General features: G+C 35.3%; 3 protein-coding genes and 1 non-coding gene across 9 annotated transcripts; 2 read left to right on the top strand and 2 right to left on the bottom strand.

The window, feature by feature from the left end:
- The first annotated feature begins 322 nt into the window (after positions 1–322).
- LOC104232134 (uncharacterized) lies at positions 323–2,656 on the top strand. Its single transcript, XM_009785246.2, has one exon. It carries the CDS (start codon positions 323–325, stop codon positions 2,654–2,656), a length of 2,334 nt encoding a protein of 777 aa, XP_009783548.2.
- A 732-nt stretch (positions 2,657–3,388) lies between these two features.
- Positions 3,389–3,461, bottom strand: TRNAR-CCU (transfer RNA arginine (anticodon CCU)). The gene has a single exon. It is a non-coding gene; the product is annotated as a tRNA-Arg (tRNA).
- Positions 3,462–6,914: 3,453 nt separating this feature from the next.
- LOC138876978 (protein NUCLEAR FUSION DEFECTIVE 6, mitochondrial-like) lies at positions 6,915–11,546 on the top strand. Of its 6 annotated transcripts, none has more exons than XM_070156294.1 (4): positions 6,996–7,209; positions 7,310–7,434; positions 9,410–9,471; positions 11,217–11,333. In XM_070156294.1, the coding sequence occupies exons 1-3, from the start codon at positions 7,064–7,066 to the stop codon at positions 9,427–9,429; spliced, it is 291 nt and encodes a 96-aa protein (XP_070012395.1). In that variant the 5' UTR covers positions 6,996–7,063; the 3' UTR covers positions 9,430–9,471; positions 11,217–11,333. The 6 variants fall into 6 exon arrangements, 3 of the variants coding, with proteins under 3 accessions (XP_070012395.1, XP_070012394.1, XP_070012393.1); XM_070156293.1 differs by lacking the exon at positions 11,217–11,333 and adding an exon at positions 10,651–10,986; XR_011402298.1 differs by lacking the exon at positions 9,410–9,471 and having other exon boundaries at positions 6,915–7,209; positions 10,651–11,333.
- Positions 11,547–15,652: 4,106 nt separating this feature from the next.
- LOC104232135 (uncharacterized) lies at positions 15,653–16,426 on the bottom strand. The gene is made up of 2 exons (XM_070158389.1): positions 16,078–16,426; positions 15,653–16,017 (listed from the first exon to the last, which is right to left on the bottom strand). Exons 1-2 carry the CDS (start codon positions 16,424–16,426, stop codon positions 15,653–15,655), a joined length of 714 nt encoding a protein of 237 aa, XP_070014490.1.
- Positions 16,427–17,133: the final 707 nt, after the last annotated feature.

The raw sequence follows: 17,133 nt of genomic DNA, 5'->3' as shown, positions 1-17,133 counted from the left end.
TTAAACTCAAAAATTAATAATTTCCGTACGATATTATGTGATTTAGTGCAGAAGGACTACTATTTTCATCCATTTTACATGTCCCTATTTGCACCTAATCAACAGGAAATTTTGGAAGGAAGCGATAATAACTCCAACCCTTCCCTCTCACTTCAGACAAAAAGAAAGAAAAGAACAAAAGTAGAGTTCAAAATAATTTATAAAATAGAATTTAAACACTCAAAGATTGCACATTTAAAAAGCGAGAAATGGTCTCTATATAAAGCAACAACCATAGCAAGTTCACTGCACTAAGATCCTATACAAATTTATTTCTTTTTTCATGGCTGCCTTTACCAAGCATTTCTCCTTCATCTTCCTCCTTCTTACCCTCATTTCTTCATTGCAAATCTATGCAAGAGAAAGCCAATTCTTTAATACAGTCCCCAGCAACAATAATGCTGAAAAAAAGACACAAGTAGTTATTCCCAACAAAGAACAAGAACCAAACTTCTTGCCTGAAAATGAAAATAATGGTTATGGCCTATATGGTCATGAGTCTGGTCAACATCCTCCTTCCACCACCACTATTAATGATGTAGAAAAACCCTACAAAGAAATCAACCCCACCACCTTAACTAATAATATTCACAACAGCAAATACCTTTCCAAGAATTATGACCATGTGGCCTATGTCACTGTCCTAAAGAACGACGACAATAACATCAATAACGATGAAAAGTACAAAAATACTGGTAGTACTAACGACAACGAGGAGTATCACAATGGGGATAACACTTACTACAGCAACAACAACAATGAGGAGTACTTCAATGGTGGCGGTACTAACAACAACAATTACAACAACAACGAGGAGTATCATAATGGAGGTAATATTTACTATAACAACAATAACAAGGAGTACTATAATGGTGGCAGTACTAGCAATAACAACAATAACAACGAGGAGTATCACAATATAGGTAGCAGTTACTACAACAACAACAAGGAGTACTACAATGGTGGCAATAACAACGAGGAGTATCACAATATAGGTAACACTTACTACAACAACAACAACAACAACAAGGAGTACTACAATGGTGGCAGTACTAACAACAACAACAACAACAACGAGGGGTACTTCAATGGTGGTAGTATTAACAACAACAACATCGGTGAGTATCACAATGGGGGTAACACTTACTATAACAACAATAACAAGGAGTACTACAATGGTGGCAGTACTAGCAACAACAATAATAACAATGAGGAGTATCACAATATAGGTAGCACTTACTACAACAACAACAATAAGGAGTATTACAATAGTGGCAGTTCTAACAATAACAACAACAACGAGGAGTACTTCAATGGTGGCAGTACTAGCAACAACAACGATGAGTATCACAATGGGGGTAACACTTACTATAACAACAATAATAAGGAGTACTACAACGGTGGCAGTACTAGCAACAACAACAATAACAACGAGAAGTATCTCAATATAGGTAGCACTTACTACAACAACAACAATTACAAGGAGTACTACAATGGTGGCAATACTAACAACAACAAAAACGAGGGGTACTTCAATGGTGGTAGTATTAACAACAACAACGAGAAGTATCATAATGGGGATAATACTTTCTATAACAACAATAACAAGGAGTACTATAATGGTGGCAGTACTAGCAACAACAACAATAACAACGAGGAATATCACAATATAGGTAGCACTTACTACAACAACAACAATTACAAGGAGTACTACAATGGTGGCAATACTAACAACAACAAAAACGAGGGGTACTTCAATGGTGGTAGTATTAACAACAACAACAACGAGGAGTATCATAATGGGGATAATACTTTCTATAACAGCAATAACAAGGAGTATTATAATGGTGGCAGTACTAGCAACAACAACAATAACAACGAGGAATATCACAATATAGGTAGCACTTACTACAACAACAACAATTACAAGGAGTACTACAATGGTGGCAATACTAACAACAACAAAAACGAGGGGTACTTCAATGGTGGTAGTATTAACAACAACAACGAGGAGTATCATAATGGGGATAATACTTTCTATAACAACAATAACAAGGAGTACTATAATGGTGGCAGTACTAGCAACAACAACAATAACAACGAGGAATATCACAATATAGGTAGCACTTACTACAACAATAACAACAACAAGGAGTACTATAATGGTGGCAGTACCAACAACAACAACAACAAGGGGTACTTGAATGGTGGAAGTACTAACAACAACAACTACAACAACAACGAGGAGTATCATAATGGGGGTAATACTTACTATAACAACAATAACAAAGAGTATTACAATGGTGGCAGTACTAGCAGCAACAACAATAACTATGGCGAGTATCACAATAAGGGTAACACTTACTTCAACAACCTCAATAATAACAAGGAGTATTACAATGGTGACAGTACTAATAACAACAAAAACGAGGGGTACTTCAACGAGGGGTTCTTTGAAAATGGAAAATACTTTCATGGTGTCAACACTGAGAAATACGCCAAAGATCCCTATGAAAATACAAGAGAATTCGCAACAAATAACAATGAATTCAAGAATAACTTTGTGTGGATCAAGCAGAACGAAGAGAAGTTCCAAGATAACGAGGAAATGCCTTGAACATTTGTGAATAGTTAAAACAAAGCTAAAGTGAATAAAATCATGCTGTGTAAGTTCCAATAATCATTGGTCTTGTCTTTTCTTTTTTATATCTTAATAAGTTATGTTTTATAGAAAAATATTACACCAATAATTAAATAAAGATGTATTTATGAGTATAGCTCTTGCTTTCCATATTTAATTTCAATCAAATACCACCGAAATATAGCTATTAGTCTATGATTTTGTACTTTTATTTGTCAAAATGAACTCGTGTTATATTCGCTACGGCTTAGGATCGATGATCCCAAGGTGTTTTAGTACTAATAGAAGGTAATTGATACCCGTAAAATTAATCGACGGTGCATATATTGATCCGAACAACAACGCTATAAAAAAATGATAATCCCAAGGTGTTAAGCATAACAAGGAACAGTGGGAAGACAATTACAAATTATTTGTAATGCCAATTTTCTGTTTGCTTTAAGTTCTTTTAAATACTTTAATTTATATATTGTAGTTTTATATGTATGTCCTCTTTCACTCAAATAAAGTATTGCCGTCACTTTTGAAAGCCATTATTAGTTGTAGAAAAAACTTTTATATAACATCATATAAAATTCGTTCTTCTCTTTAGTTGTTATTTCTGTTTTTAGAAAGTTCATTTTTATTTTGTACAAGTGATACACAGAACCCAAAAGAGCAATATGTAACAGGTATAATATGAAAAAAAAAAAAAAAACTTAATTAAGCCGCGCCAGGTAGGGGTCGAACCTACGACTTTCTGCTTAGGAAACAGACGCTCTATCCACTGAGCTACAGGCGCTTAATTGATGTAAATTGCGATCCGAAATTACAAAAGCATTTTCCATACGTTTCCAGTACTATACCGTTACAATATATATATTGTTCCCTGCCTCAACATGATCACTTCATCACTACTTGGGTTATTCACATGCATAACATCATCCATTTGCACTTAGGATTGAAAATATATATGAGTTGGAAACCAATTAATGATATATACCATATAAAATGCTTTAAAAATTAGCACCTAATCAGAAGCCATTTACTTGAAATATATTTGGTATACATGGATTTACATGTATGTACACTGACATGTACATACAGAACTTATACAATAACTATGCTAAGGAGAACCCATAAATACACTTGTTTGTATACAAACAAGTGTATATAAACAAGTTGTTGTTGTTGTTGTATATACAAACATACATGAAGACAGTGGCGGAACCATATGTATTCAAAGGTTGTCAACCGACATCCCTAGCATCTATATATTGACATCCCTTGGCTTTCTTCATGGGTCTATTTCTTTTATATAATAACCTTAGTGCAAATTCTGGCTTCGCCACTGTTAATCAAGAGAAACAAAATGATTATTTCCTTACTAGATTTATAAAAACTAATTTCGCTATTCCCTAAGATAGCCAATAATTTTACTCAGAAATCTTGTAGAGCACATTATTTTAGGTGAACATCGCGTAAAGCATTGTTAATAATATTGATGAAATTGTATGAAGTGGACTAGGGGAGCCTTGAAACAACGGTAAAGCTGTCTCCATATGACCTATAGCTCACGAGTTCGAGCGGTGGAAGTAGCGACTAATGCTTGCATTAATGGTAGCGATCTACATCACGCTTCTTGGGATGTGACCCGTCCCCAAACTCTGTGCAAACGCAAAATGACTTGTGCACCGAGCTGCCATTGATGAATTTTATTGCGTCATACTAGTTGATTGTAAGACATTGAAAAGAGGGAAGTCCATATTAGTTAGTTCCTATTCTGCAACTTTAAATATGAATACTTCTACGATTTATAAAAGAATGAGTACATTAGGGGAGTAAGTTGTAGAAAATATGAGGATAAGGTGAAAATACGAAAAAGATTAGGGGTGCAGAATGCAAAAGGCCCAATAACGTAAGATCAAACAATGTAAAAATAGCACGGTATAGCCAGTTTTTGGACTGGACATTCAAAAATAGCCAGCGTTTACCAAATTAATGAAAAATAGCCACCATTTTGCTGCACTAGAGACCGGTCAAGCATAATATACTGGAGTTCGGTGCACCTGTGTATGAACTCCAGCATATTATGCTGGACCGGTATACTTTGCTGGCTCCAATATAATATACTGGAGACTGGAGCACCGGTGCTCCAAACTCCAGTATATTATGCTGGACCGGTATACTTGCTGGAACTCCAGTATATTATGATGGAGTTCTAGTGTACTTATGCTGGAACTCCATCATATTATGCTGGAGTTCCAACATACTTATCTTGGAACTCAAGTATAATATGCCGGAGTTTAAGTATACTTATGCTGGAACTCCAGCATAATATACTAGCGTATTTTCCGGGTTTTGAACAGTGTTTTCGCTCAGATTTATCTTTACATGAAAAGTGGCTAAATTTCGATTACTTTTGAAACTGGGCTATTTTTGAACGACAAGTTGTAAATCTGACTATTTTGAATTTCACCCTCAAACAACATCAACGAGTAATAATCTCACTAGTGGGCTCTAGGGAGGGTAGAGTGTACGCAGATCTTATCCCTACCCCAAAGGGGTAAAGAGGTTGTTTCCGGGAGATCCTCGGTTCAGAGAAAAAAGATTTGTAGCAAGAACAAAAATCATACAAATAATATCAGTACCGTAAGAGACAACAAATAAGTGGAAGGACAATAATTATGCTAATAACAAAATTGAAAAAAATAAAACTTGAAAATAAAAATAGCATGATGAACAAAAACCGCTAAATCTTCCAAACCAAATCTTCAAGTTGAATGACTGGTATAAGGATGTAAAAGTTAATTCTACTATATATTATGGATCTCTAATGACATTTGCTCTCTTTTGTAGAGTGAAAGAGATACATTTTTACGAGACCAACTTATGGCTTTGGCTTATTTTTGGTTTATAAGTACTAAATTTATAAGTACTTTTAATTTTACCAAATGCATAGATAAGCCAAAAATTACTTATAAGTCAGTTTGACCAGCTTATAAGCTTAGTCAAACACCCTTTTAATCATGATTAAATAATAAATATGTGAGTGAAAGATACAAATTTTACCCAGCAATAGGCCGTGGATAAATATTTACGGACGTTGAATTGTGATGATAGTTGAGGAAATGGTCAAATTGGTCTCTAATATAGAGGGGTTGGACTATGTTGGTTCTTGATATATGTACAATTTAATAGATATAATCCTATGTATATAAAAGTTTGACAATTTTAGTCTTAAACTCTAAAACTAACAATTCCAACCAAAACACTGTTAAATTGATTTTTCATTTTTTTCATTCTCACGTGCATAAAAGAAAATGTATTCATACTCTTCACATCAGTGTGTAGTGGTGGTAAAATGGATAAAAAAATTGTTATTCATCCATACCGTCCTCTAAAAAACGGATTGGATAATGAACTTTTGAAAAATGGGTCAAATATGGATAAGATCAATATTATCCACTTAAAAAAAATACCAATAAATAACCAATGAGTTTAACTTTTATATTTGCAAAGACTCAAATTGGAGATTCCTCAAATGTATGAGACTAGAAATTCCCTTAAAAGTGATTATATTCAAGAAGTCATGGATAATATGGATATCCATATTATTCGCCGGTTAATCCATTTTCTATCCCTATTTAATATTGTTCGAGTTGGATAAATTATGCGCTAAATTCAAAAATAGCCAGATTTATAAGTGGTCATTCAAAAATAGTCACAGTTTCAAAAGTAATCGAAATTTAGCCACTTTTCATATAAAGATAAATATAAACGAAAACACTGTTCAATATCCGAAAAATACTCCAGCATAATATACAGGAATTCCAGTATAATATACAGTATAGCATAAGTATACTGGATTTCCAGTATAATATACCAGTCCAGCATAATATGTTGGAAGTTCATACGCAAGTGCTCCAATCTCTAGTATATTATTTATGCTGGAACTTTCCGCGTGTTAGAGTTCCAACATAATATGTTGGAAGTTCATACTCAGGTGCACCGATCTTCAATATATTATGCTGGAACTTTCCGTATTGCAGCAAAATAGTGGCTATTTTTCAATGACTTTGCAAATGCTGTCTATTTTTGAATGATCAGTCCGAAAACTGGCTAGTTCGTGCTATTTTTACATAAATTATCTGTTTTCAACTCGCCCATTCCGGCCCGATCCGCCCGCTTGTCACCCCTACCAGTGTCCAAGGGTAAACACTAATAAATAGCAAAGTTCGTGTAGGCAATTAATATTTCTTACAGTCTAGGTGTGCAACTAATAATTCTTATTAAATTTAGGGGCTTTTAGCTATTTTGCCTTTTTTTTGACGAGAGCCCCAACTTCTGAACCTAAAACCCCAACAAAGCCTTTTTGCTTCTCTCTGTAGCCCTTTTAAAATTATGGCCACTTTCGCCGCCAGGTCCTTTCTCCGCTCCGCCACCACCTCCGGCCGAGCCGCCGCCGCCAGAATTACTTCCGGCGCCAAGCCAAAGAGCTCTCCCTTCCGAATACCGACTCAAAAGCCCCTCACCGCTCGCATTTTCAGGTCACCCTACACAAATTTATTTTTAATTTAAAAAATTCAATTCTCTCCAATTGTTTTTAGTATTTATTTTCCTGATAGATTTGATGTATTATATTTGAAGGTCGCCTGTAGAAATGAGTAGTGTTATAGTGGAATCGATGTTTCCTTATCACACTGCAACTGCCTCGGCATTACTCACTTCAATGCTCTCTGCTACTCCTCGGAGTTACGGTTGGACTCTTGAAGGTATAGTTACTTTGTATTCGACTCTATTTATGGATCCGTGTATGTATCTATTAGTTCGCTACAAATTATGTGTGAGAATAATGCATCAATCTCCGTTTTATTTTCCTAATTGGAGCTGTATGTTTGTGTTACCTGTTAAAAAAAAATCTCTGAATGTTTGTTGTTGAATTGTGTTAGCCATCCGATTAGCTTAAGCTGTTAGAGTAGAGATAGGATATTTTTATTTTCTTAATTATGCCTTCAACACACCCTCTCACGTGCAGGCCTGGTATTTTGTTTTATTTTGCGGTGAGTGAGATTCGAATTTAGGACCTCTGCTCGCACCATACCATGTTGAGTTATCTGAGCAACTCATCTAAAAGCTTAAATTGTTAGAGAAATCATATTTTTATTTACTTAATTATGCCGGCAACACTATTGTTTGGTTGTTGATGAATGTATGAAGAATTTTATAGCAGTAAATTATGTTTTTTCATATGCATGAAAGATTGTGTAATACACATTTTCAGTAGTTCTGAAATGCCAGTAAGCAGATATTTTAGCTTAGCCCATTGGCCTTTGAGTCAGCTGGTAATGGCATTAAGTTGATTGCTTGAGAGTTGAGACAGTTATTAACTATAGTGCAACACCTGCATTACTGCGAGCTTTGAACTTCAACAGGTTGTTGACCCCAACCTGAAGTCCTGAGAAACGGAAAAGGAAGTAATAAGGAAGAAAAAGGTTGAGGAACAAAATATAAAATAGTAAAATTGAGTGGAGACGGATAGAGGGGCGGGCATAACCCGTTGAGTTTCGAACCTTGCGCCACTAGCCCTCAAGAATTTCTCAGTTATCAAAAAATATTTGCAAAATTGAAATATCGTGAGTGTTAACAATTCAATTCAATGAATTATGTATTAAAGAACATAAAACTCTAGAAATCAATTACTTTGCTTTGCCATATTATTTATCCAAAAGGGACGCTATTCCTAGATGAAAAGTAATTAAAAACATTTCTTCTAACTTCTGCAGTTTTGATGCTCCAGCCATAAGCTACTTTCTTCTATCTATGTTTCCTCTTTCTTCTCTAAAAGTAAACGATTCATATTGTAGGACAAGAGAGGACTAGATGAAGATCTTGAACTTGAGTTCGAGTTATACATAAATCATTTCACTCTGTTGGTTTTTAAGTAATTGATAACAATTTTCTTTCTTAAGTTTGGCGAGGAACCTCCCCTCTGAGATATAACTAACTAAAAATGTAATTTTTTTAAAAATTCGGTTGATTTAGCAAAGGAAGACCAATGTTAGCATATGTGGAAAGGATCATCAATGTTTACACCGCCTCTCTTTTTCTTTCTCCACTGTCAATATACAGCTTAACTATCGCTTGGGTGTTAACATGCATAGCTAAACTTGTTCATGTGATATTTGGTTTTAATATAATGTGCCTTCAACTTCCACATTGTATGATTAATGCTGACACATAATTCATTCTTCTGACTCGAGTAAGGCTACAATGTTCTCTGCTTCATGATTTTCCCAGGAGTACGTTAGAGTTGGATTTTTCTAGAGACTGTTGTATTATAGGCTTGTCTCCGTTTGTTCTTTTTTTTAACATTCCAATCTACCAAGAAAACTTGATAGTGGTCAAGATTCTATATATTAACTCCCAATCGAAACTTCTAATTGCTTGGCTTCAATTTCCTAAAGGAATTAAATATTGTTCTCCTATGAATATCATTGTATTATGTCATTATGCTGAAATCAGCATTTGATGTTATTTGCTGTGTTCATCTGATCGTAGATTGAAATACATCAGACTTTGTGAATCATGCCGCTGTATTTGATTTTAATGATTTAATTCCATTGATAAGACCAAGAAAATTGAGTCAGATTGACTGTGGGACCTAAATTTGTTTAGCATACATATGTTGTGTTTTCAGTTGTAGTTCTAAGGATGTAAGCTTAATTCTAATACTTGGCATTTAATCAGATTGCAATGATGATGCATGATGAATGTCAGAGAGTACAAGCAAAGTGAAATATCCATGCGGTGTAAGAACATGAGAAGTAGATAGTGACTGAGAACATGGGATCTTTTTCTTTTTCTGAACTTTAGTTTCGTTTGTCGTGTATTACCGATGGCAAAACTCTTTTCAAGAAAAAGCTTGAATTTGTCTGGAAAGCATTTTTATACTAGTGCTTAATCTATTGGCTTTGGATGGTGTTAGAAAAAAGCAAGTTATTTTTAGTGTCTACCAGATTTAAGTTACTTGGGACTATGCAGTTCTTAAAGTATCTACTCTCCTCTCGTATTGTTTCTTTATGCCAAGTTGCTTCTGGAAAATTCTGAGTATGCCCCAGTAGAGTTTCACGGGAGCCTATGGATAACTAGAAGCATTCATGTTTTGAAATGTCATAGATTAGTTTTTAGACTAGCCTCAAGAATGAAACATGATGAAGACTATATGTGTAACTTCTCTTTATACCTAACTACTTAAATACCAGTGTTCTTCTATTACTCATGAGCTACTCAGTTGTTACACTTTAGTTTCTTGTAACCTGATAAATCTCTTAGGAGATTGAACTTGAATACGTGATAAGTGGCATTGAACTGATTAGATGTTCCCAAGAATCAGAAATATCTCCTATATCCATTATTACCTACCTTCTAATGAGGGTGGTTGGGGTTTAATTTGGTATTGTCCGAGACTCTACTATTGTTCTCTTTTGGATTTTCAGTCCACCAAAGTTATAAATTTGTAATAAAAAGTTCTAGTACTAGGTGAAGTCCTAGTTTGTCTGATAGCAATAGCCATCCAATAGGGCAAGTTAACTTAAGATTTCAGCTTTTGCTGACAGTTGGAGTCTGTCTTCATTAGGTAATTTTTCAACCTGCTGAAATGCAAAGAACTTCTCCATCAATGACATTTACGCTTTCGTTTAACATGGTAGTTCTTAACCAAAATATCTTTAAATCTTCAAAAGGTGTGGAGGTTTTTGATGATGTGTTCGTGGTGATTTGCAGTTTTTGTCTGATAATTAGATTGATCAGCAGGTACTGTTTGTTGGATGTTTGTGAATCATGTGGCTGTCATTGATTGCCTATCAGTTAGTAACTTAAATAGGCCCTGAGATAACTGAATCAGATTAACATATAATTTTGCATTTCTCATTGTAGTTCTTCAAATTTAATAATGTTTAGGTATATTCTAATACTTGGTATTCAATCAGATTGCAATGATGACTTATGATGTCGGAGGGTTCAACCGAAGTATTGTGTCCATGCAGTCTAAGAGAATGTCTGAAAAATAGAGTACTGTATGAACTCCGAAGAAGAAATATTTGGTTTCTTCTGTGACTGTCATTTGATTTGTTAGACTGGGATTGTTTTCCCTTTCAGTGAATTCTAACTTCTTTTGAAGTTTTTGTTAAGTATTTATTTGTTGAATTCTTCTGAAACTCGCTGTGCATGTACACCTCAGCTTTTAAGAACTTATTGCATTATAATGCAGGTTAATTTTAAACATGTTTCAATATAGTAGTTTGACGATGGCTTTTCCTTGTTTAGGGCTGTGATTACATGCTATTGGCTTCCTTTCGGCTTCAGGATTTTGTTAACTGTTGCCAATTTTGTATCTCTGTATTCATCTTCAATAAGTTTTCGTCGAACAAAGTGATTAGAATCATGTTGACGCCTTCTGCTTCGCCCTTTTTACCAACTTCTGATACTTGTTTTTTGGGTAACTTATTTATTTCTTTTGCCTGCCATAAGAGTTTCTTTCATTCTTGCATTGTAGATGGATGATTGTTATGCGGTGCATGTCGTCGTAGTACAATGGATGTAGATGGACAATGTAACATTAACTCCCCAGAAATCTTCTTCATTTTTGTACTTTGGAGCTAAATCTTTATCATTGTATTCTTTGCCATTATAGAGTAGGATTCATCACCATTTTATCCCCCTTTGGGAAAAGCTTTCATACGTGCAGAAGTTCGTTTTCGAGCTATCAAGTTTAAGTTGAACAGTCTAATAAGCATTTGAGTTAACTATCTGAATTATGTGGAGTTATTAACTATCCATTTATCCGCAATGATGCTAATTAAAATTTCCTATTTTTGATGCTTTATATCACAGTTTCATAAGCATATGTAGTGACAGTATGTTGAATTGTTCAAATATCTCTCTTGCAGCTGAATCTTGTTTTTATTTCGCTACTCCCATTATAGTGAGAGAGAAGACTTAGAGAGAAACCTAACCCTATTATGGTTTTAAGAATGCATCTAAAGGAAAAACTTGTAGCTAGTTCAAGGGAAGTTACAAATGTCAAATTTGTATGTTATAGTGGTGTAGATGTTTGCCATGGTAAAAGAATTTGCTCTGGGGAAGCTGGAATAAGAGAGCACTCATCTTGGGGTGCGCTTACTACTTAGATGCTTTCAGCAGTTATCTGCTCCGCACTTGGCTACCTAACGTTTACCGTGGACACGATAACTGGTATACCAGAGGTGCATCCTTCCCGGTAGGGGTGTCAATTGTTCGGTTCGGCTGGTTATTTTATAAAATATGTACCGTATCAATTTTTAGGTTATTCTAATATGTCTAACCAAAATTAGACTTTTCAAAACCGTCACAACCATGTCGGTTTCTCTTCGGTATCGGTACGATTCGGTTAATTTTCGGTAATCTTTTTAAATGTCATGTAAAAGTCACTAGTAGAAGAAGAATGCAATAACATATGTACTTTTATAGGACTTAGCAAATCTCCCTAGACATTTTTCGGTTTAAAAGGTGATGAATTAAGAAAATATGAAAGATGGCTAGAGTATAGATCCATCAACTATTCTACAATAGTGTAAAAGAAACTAAGCAAATACAAAAAAAATATAAATCACACGAGTGAAAAAATATTAACGAAGTTGGGATTCAAAAATAAAGTTTATAGAAGATTAAACATTCAAAAGATAAATTTAAATCACACGAAAGGAAGCATATTCATTACATTATAGTTTGTTACACATAATTGCTACAATACCTTGTGTATTGCTAGTGAATATGTTGGAAATAATTTAGTTTCAATAGAAGTAGCATAATAGGTTTAGGAATATTCATTACATTATAGTTTGCTACACATAATCGTTACAACACTTTGTGTCTTGCTAGTGAATATGCTGAAAATAATTTAGTTCCAATAGAAGTAGCATAATAGGTTTAGGAATTAGGATCTTGAGTTTAATTAATTGTTAGCTTGTAACTGTTTCATAATTCCAAGGCTCAAAAATAAATTTAATACTTTATTATTTTTAAACTTAACATATCAATATATTTTTCACGGGGTAAATTTATTCGGTACGATTCAGTATTTTTTCGGTTTATTTTCATAAAATAAAAAACATATCCTAGTTATCGGTACGGTTTTAGATTTATATAATAATCTACGATTTTATTAAAAGAAACTTAAAAATCGGTTCGATACAGCTCGGTCGGTTTAGTTGGTTTTTAAATATCCATTGACACCCCTACTTTCTCGTTCTCTCGTACTAGAGAAAGGTCTTCTCAGTGCTATAACGCCCACACTGGGTATGGGCCGGATTGTCTTACGATGTTCTGAACCCAGCTCACGTACCGCTTTAATGGGCGAACATCCCAACCCTTGGAACATACTATAGCCCCAGGTAGCAAAGAGCCGACATTGAGGTGCCAAACCTTCCCGTCGATGTGAGCTCTCGGGGAAGATCATCCTGTTATCCCTACTTGTAGAACATATACTAATGAGAATGAGCAGGCATCATATTATATAGGAAGCTCTTATGCTCTAGTAAGCATCATTTGTACTAGAATTTGTATAGGAACTCATTTTATATAGAAATAAGAGTAAAAATAGCACGGTCTAGCCAGTTTTCGGATTAATCATTTAAAAATAGCTAGTGTTTACCAAGTCAATAAAAATAGTCACTGTTTTGCTGTAACAGAGACCGGTCCAGCATAATATACTGGAGTTCAGTGCACCTGTGTATGAACTTTCAGTATATTATACTGGACCGGTATACTTTGCTGACCCCAGTATAATATACTGGAGACTGGAGCACCGGTGCTCCAAACTCCAGTATATTATACTGGACTGATATATTATACTGGAACTCCAGTATATTCTGCTGGAGTATTTTTTCGGATTTTGAACAGTGTTTTCGTTCAGATTTATCTTTACATGAAAAGTGGCTAAATTTCGATTATTTTTTAAACTGGACTATTTTTGAACGACCACTTGTAAATCTGGCTATTTTTTAATTTCTCCCGGAATAAGACCATAGAATATGATGGTCAATTTATATAGGGAGAAATTCAAAAATAGCTAAATTTACAAGAGGTCATTCAAAAATAGCTACAGTTTCAAAAGTAATCGAAATTTAGTCACTTTTCATGTAAAGATAAATCTGAACGAAAACACTGTTCAATATCCGGAAAAGTACTCTAGTATAATATACTGAAATTCTAGTATAATATACTAGAACTCCAGTATATTTACTGGAGTTCCAGCATAAGTATACAGGTCCAACATAATATACTGGAGATTGGAGGATCGGTGCTCTAATCTCCAGTATATTATACTCGAACTTTCTGCGTGTTGAATTTCCAGCATAATATGTTGGAAGTTCATACACATGTGCACCGATCTCCAGTATATTATACTGAAACTTTCCGTGTTGCAGCAAAAATGTGGCTATTTTTCAATGACTTTGCAAATGCTGGCTATTTTTGAATGAGCAGCCCGAAAACTGATTAGCCCGTGCTATTTTTACATTTATATAGGAAGCTCTTATATGGCTTCCTAAATAACAAATTATCATCATATTATATAGAAAACACCATATATAGGAAGCTTTTATGCCCTAAGAGCATAAGAGCTTCCTATATATGAGCTCAAATTGACAAGCGAATTTGTTAAATCAGTTGTGTAAAAAATTTTCACCCTAGTTCGCTCTTCTTAGGTCCCATGAAAACCCTACTACATCTTTTCCTACCCTCAGGAATTAGGACATAAATTAGTGGGTTCAAAATAAGTATGATCGTATTATATAAAGAATAGTGTAATTACTTCTCCTGCCTTTGAATCCAGTGAAATTTCCAGTTCTTTGGTATTATACTGTGTGTCATTCTTACCAGTAGTTAGGTATTATTTTTGTATTTACTTATTTCAATATTTTTGTTATTACATATTGTGTCACTTGATTCCATTGTCATATTACTTTTTTGATGCTATTGTTTGTTTATTGCTTTCTTTTTCGCTCTTGAGCCGAGGGTCTACCGGAAATAACCTCTCTATCTTCGTAAGGTAGGGGTAAGGTCTGCGTACACACTACCCTCCTCAGACCTCACTTGTGAGATTTTATTGGGTTTGTTGTGTTGTGTGTGTAGTTCATTCCAAAATGTTCCAAAATAAATGACATGTTTCTGTTTTTTTAAAACAATTTAACTTTAGACATCCTATTTTACTCTTATTTACACACTTTTATACTACAAAAATCTCATGATCAAAACTTTATACATATTAAGATCATAAATTACTAAAATCTTTTTTTTCTTAAACTTTATACTCAATCAAAACTACAACACATAAATTAAAACAGACGGAGTAGTAATTTTCGTAATGATACTCGTAAAGTTTGTTCTTAACAGTATTTGCCAGGTGTAGTAGGAGGTACCACTGAAGATGGTTGGAGTTAAAATGTACCCATGGTAATACCCTTAGGGGTCGTTCGGTTGGGAAATAAGTTATTCCAGGATTAATTATTTTGGGATTGTTATCCCACGCTCTCCCATAGGAATGAAAATAACACAACAATTTCAGGATAACCAATTTCGGAATTAATTATACCGTGATTTTATAATCAAATATGCAACGAACAACAAGATACCCAGTAAAATCCCACTAATGGGGTTAGAGGAGAGTAGAGTGTACGCAGACCTTACCCCTACCCCGAAAAGGGCAAAAAGACCGTTTCCAGGAGACTCTCGGCTCAATAGGAGAGGCAATAATATCATAAAAGAAACAAGAGAAAAGACATGTAACAACAAAAGATACCAGAAAGAAAATAACCACAACAAATAAGTTAAAGGACAATAACACAAAACTATGCAAAACAACAATGTGAATACAACAAAGACCGCTAACAAACCTAAACGAAACTCTATCAGACTACCCGGTACAAAGAGGGAAGAACACCCGACTACCCCCTAGCCTACCACCCTAATATTCGACCTCCACATGTTTCTATCAAGAGCCATGTCCTCGGAAATCTGAAGTCGCGCCATGTCCTGCCTGATCACCTCGCCCCAATACTTCTTAGGCCGCCCTCTGCCTCTTCTTGTACCTGCCAAAGTCAACCGCTCACACCTCCTAACCGGTGCATCTAGGCTTCTCCTCCGCACGTGACCAAACCATCTAAACCGCGCTTCCCGCATCTTATCGTCCACGGGAGCCACGCTCACCCTCTCCCGAATATCTTCATTCCGAATCTTATCCAACCTAGTATGTCCACACATCCATCTCAACATCCTCATTTCAGCTACTTTTATCTTCTGGATATGTGAATTCTTGACTGGCCAACACTCAACTCCATACAACATGGTCGGTCTAACCACCACTTTATAAAACTTACCTTTGAGTTTCTGTGACACATTCTTGTCACACAGGACTCCAAACGCTAACCTCCATTTCATCCACTCCACTCCAATACGGTGCGTAACATCCCTGTTGATCTCCCCATCTCCCTGGATAATTGACCCTAAGTACTTAAAACTTTCTCTCTTGAGGATGACCTGTGAGTCAAGTCTGACTTCCACATCCGCTTCCCCCGTCACGTCGCTGAACTTACATTCCACATATTCCGTCTTAGTCCTACTCAATTTGAAACCTTTAGACTCTAGAGCCTGCCTCCATACCTCCAATCTCCAATTAATGCCGCATCGCGTCTCATCAATCAGAACTATATCATCAGCGAACAACATACACCATGACACCTCTCCTTGGATTTCAAATATGAAATAAATTTATCTCAAATTTACTTTCGAGATTTAATTATCCCGTATCTCTCGTACCAAACAAATCTCAGCGTTGGACACAAGAATGGGAAAACAAGTAAAATTGTCAATAAAAATCACACTGGACCTTGACTTTACTAGAGTCTGAATACAAATGTAGTGTTTGTTTGTGGGGCACGTAACTCATATTCTTTTTATTGTCGTGTGTGTCTCTCTCTATATACACACACCCACGTGTGAACTCTCATACTATTGTGAATGAGAAAGCTGAATGCCAAAGTTCCATGCACATGAGTTTGAGCTACAAAACAAAAGGCTCTGTTTCGATAATATCCATATCCTCTGATTAATTCTAAATCATGAACAATGTAAAACACGGTGCCTTTGACGTTCGGACAAAGGCATTGATTGTCAGCGACTCAGCATAGTAGGTGAGTTAGCGCATTATTAACAGCCTGGGCGGAGCTACAGTAGTGGGTGTAAAGGCAAACGGGCAAACGGGCAAACCCAATAACTTTTTCCTGAACTCTGTATTTGTATTGAAAAATTTACGACTTAAATAAAAATATGTCACGCCGAACCCAATAACAAGAGGTGTTTAGATTCATTGTTAACGGTCGTGGGTTCTCATGGAAAACACGTAGGTTCTCGAGACCCCTTGAAAGCAACGCACT

This window comes from Nicotiana sylvestris, chromosome 9, assembly GCF_000393655.2.
Source record: "Nicotiana sylvestris chromosome 9, ASM39365v2, whole genome shotgun sequence".
NCBI classification, from domain to species: domain Eukaryota; kingdom Viridiplantae; phylum Streptophyta; class Magnoliopsida; order Solanales; family Solanaceae; genus Nicotiana; species Nicotiana sylvestris.
Note: the sequence above shows the minus strand (reverse complement) of the source record. Positions and strands in the feature narration are given on the sequence as shown.

Bases quoted from the DNA above. Each gene is read 5' to 3' on its own strand.
- LOC138876978 (XM_070156294.1), top strand. From the start codon at position 7,064: ATGGCCACTTTCGCCGCCAGGTCCTTTCTCCGCTCCGCCACCACCTCC. The intron at 7,210-7,309 runs GTCACCCTACAC...TTATATTTGAAG, and splicing joins CTCACCGCTCGCATTTTCAG to GTCGCCTGTAGAAATGAGTA. The intron at 7,435-9,409 runs GTATAGTTACTT...GCATTTAATCAG, and splicing joins TTACGGTTGGACTCTTGAAG to ATTGCAATGATGATGCATGA.
- LOC104232135 (XM_070158389.1), bottom strand. From the start codon at position 16,426: ATGTTGTTCGCTGATGATATAGTTCTGATTGATGAGACGCGATGCGGC. The intron at 16,018-16,077 runs GTAAGTTTTATA...AGTGTTGGCCAG, and splicing joins TGTGTCACAGAAACTCAAAG to TCAAGAATTCACATATCCAG.
- LOC104232134 (XM_009785246.2), top strand. From the start codon at position 323: ATGGCTGCCTTTACCAAGCATTTCTCCTTCATCTTCCTCCTTCTTACC.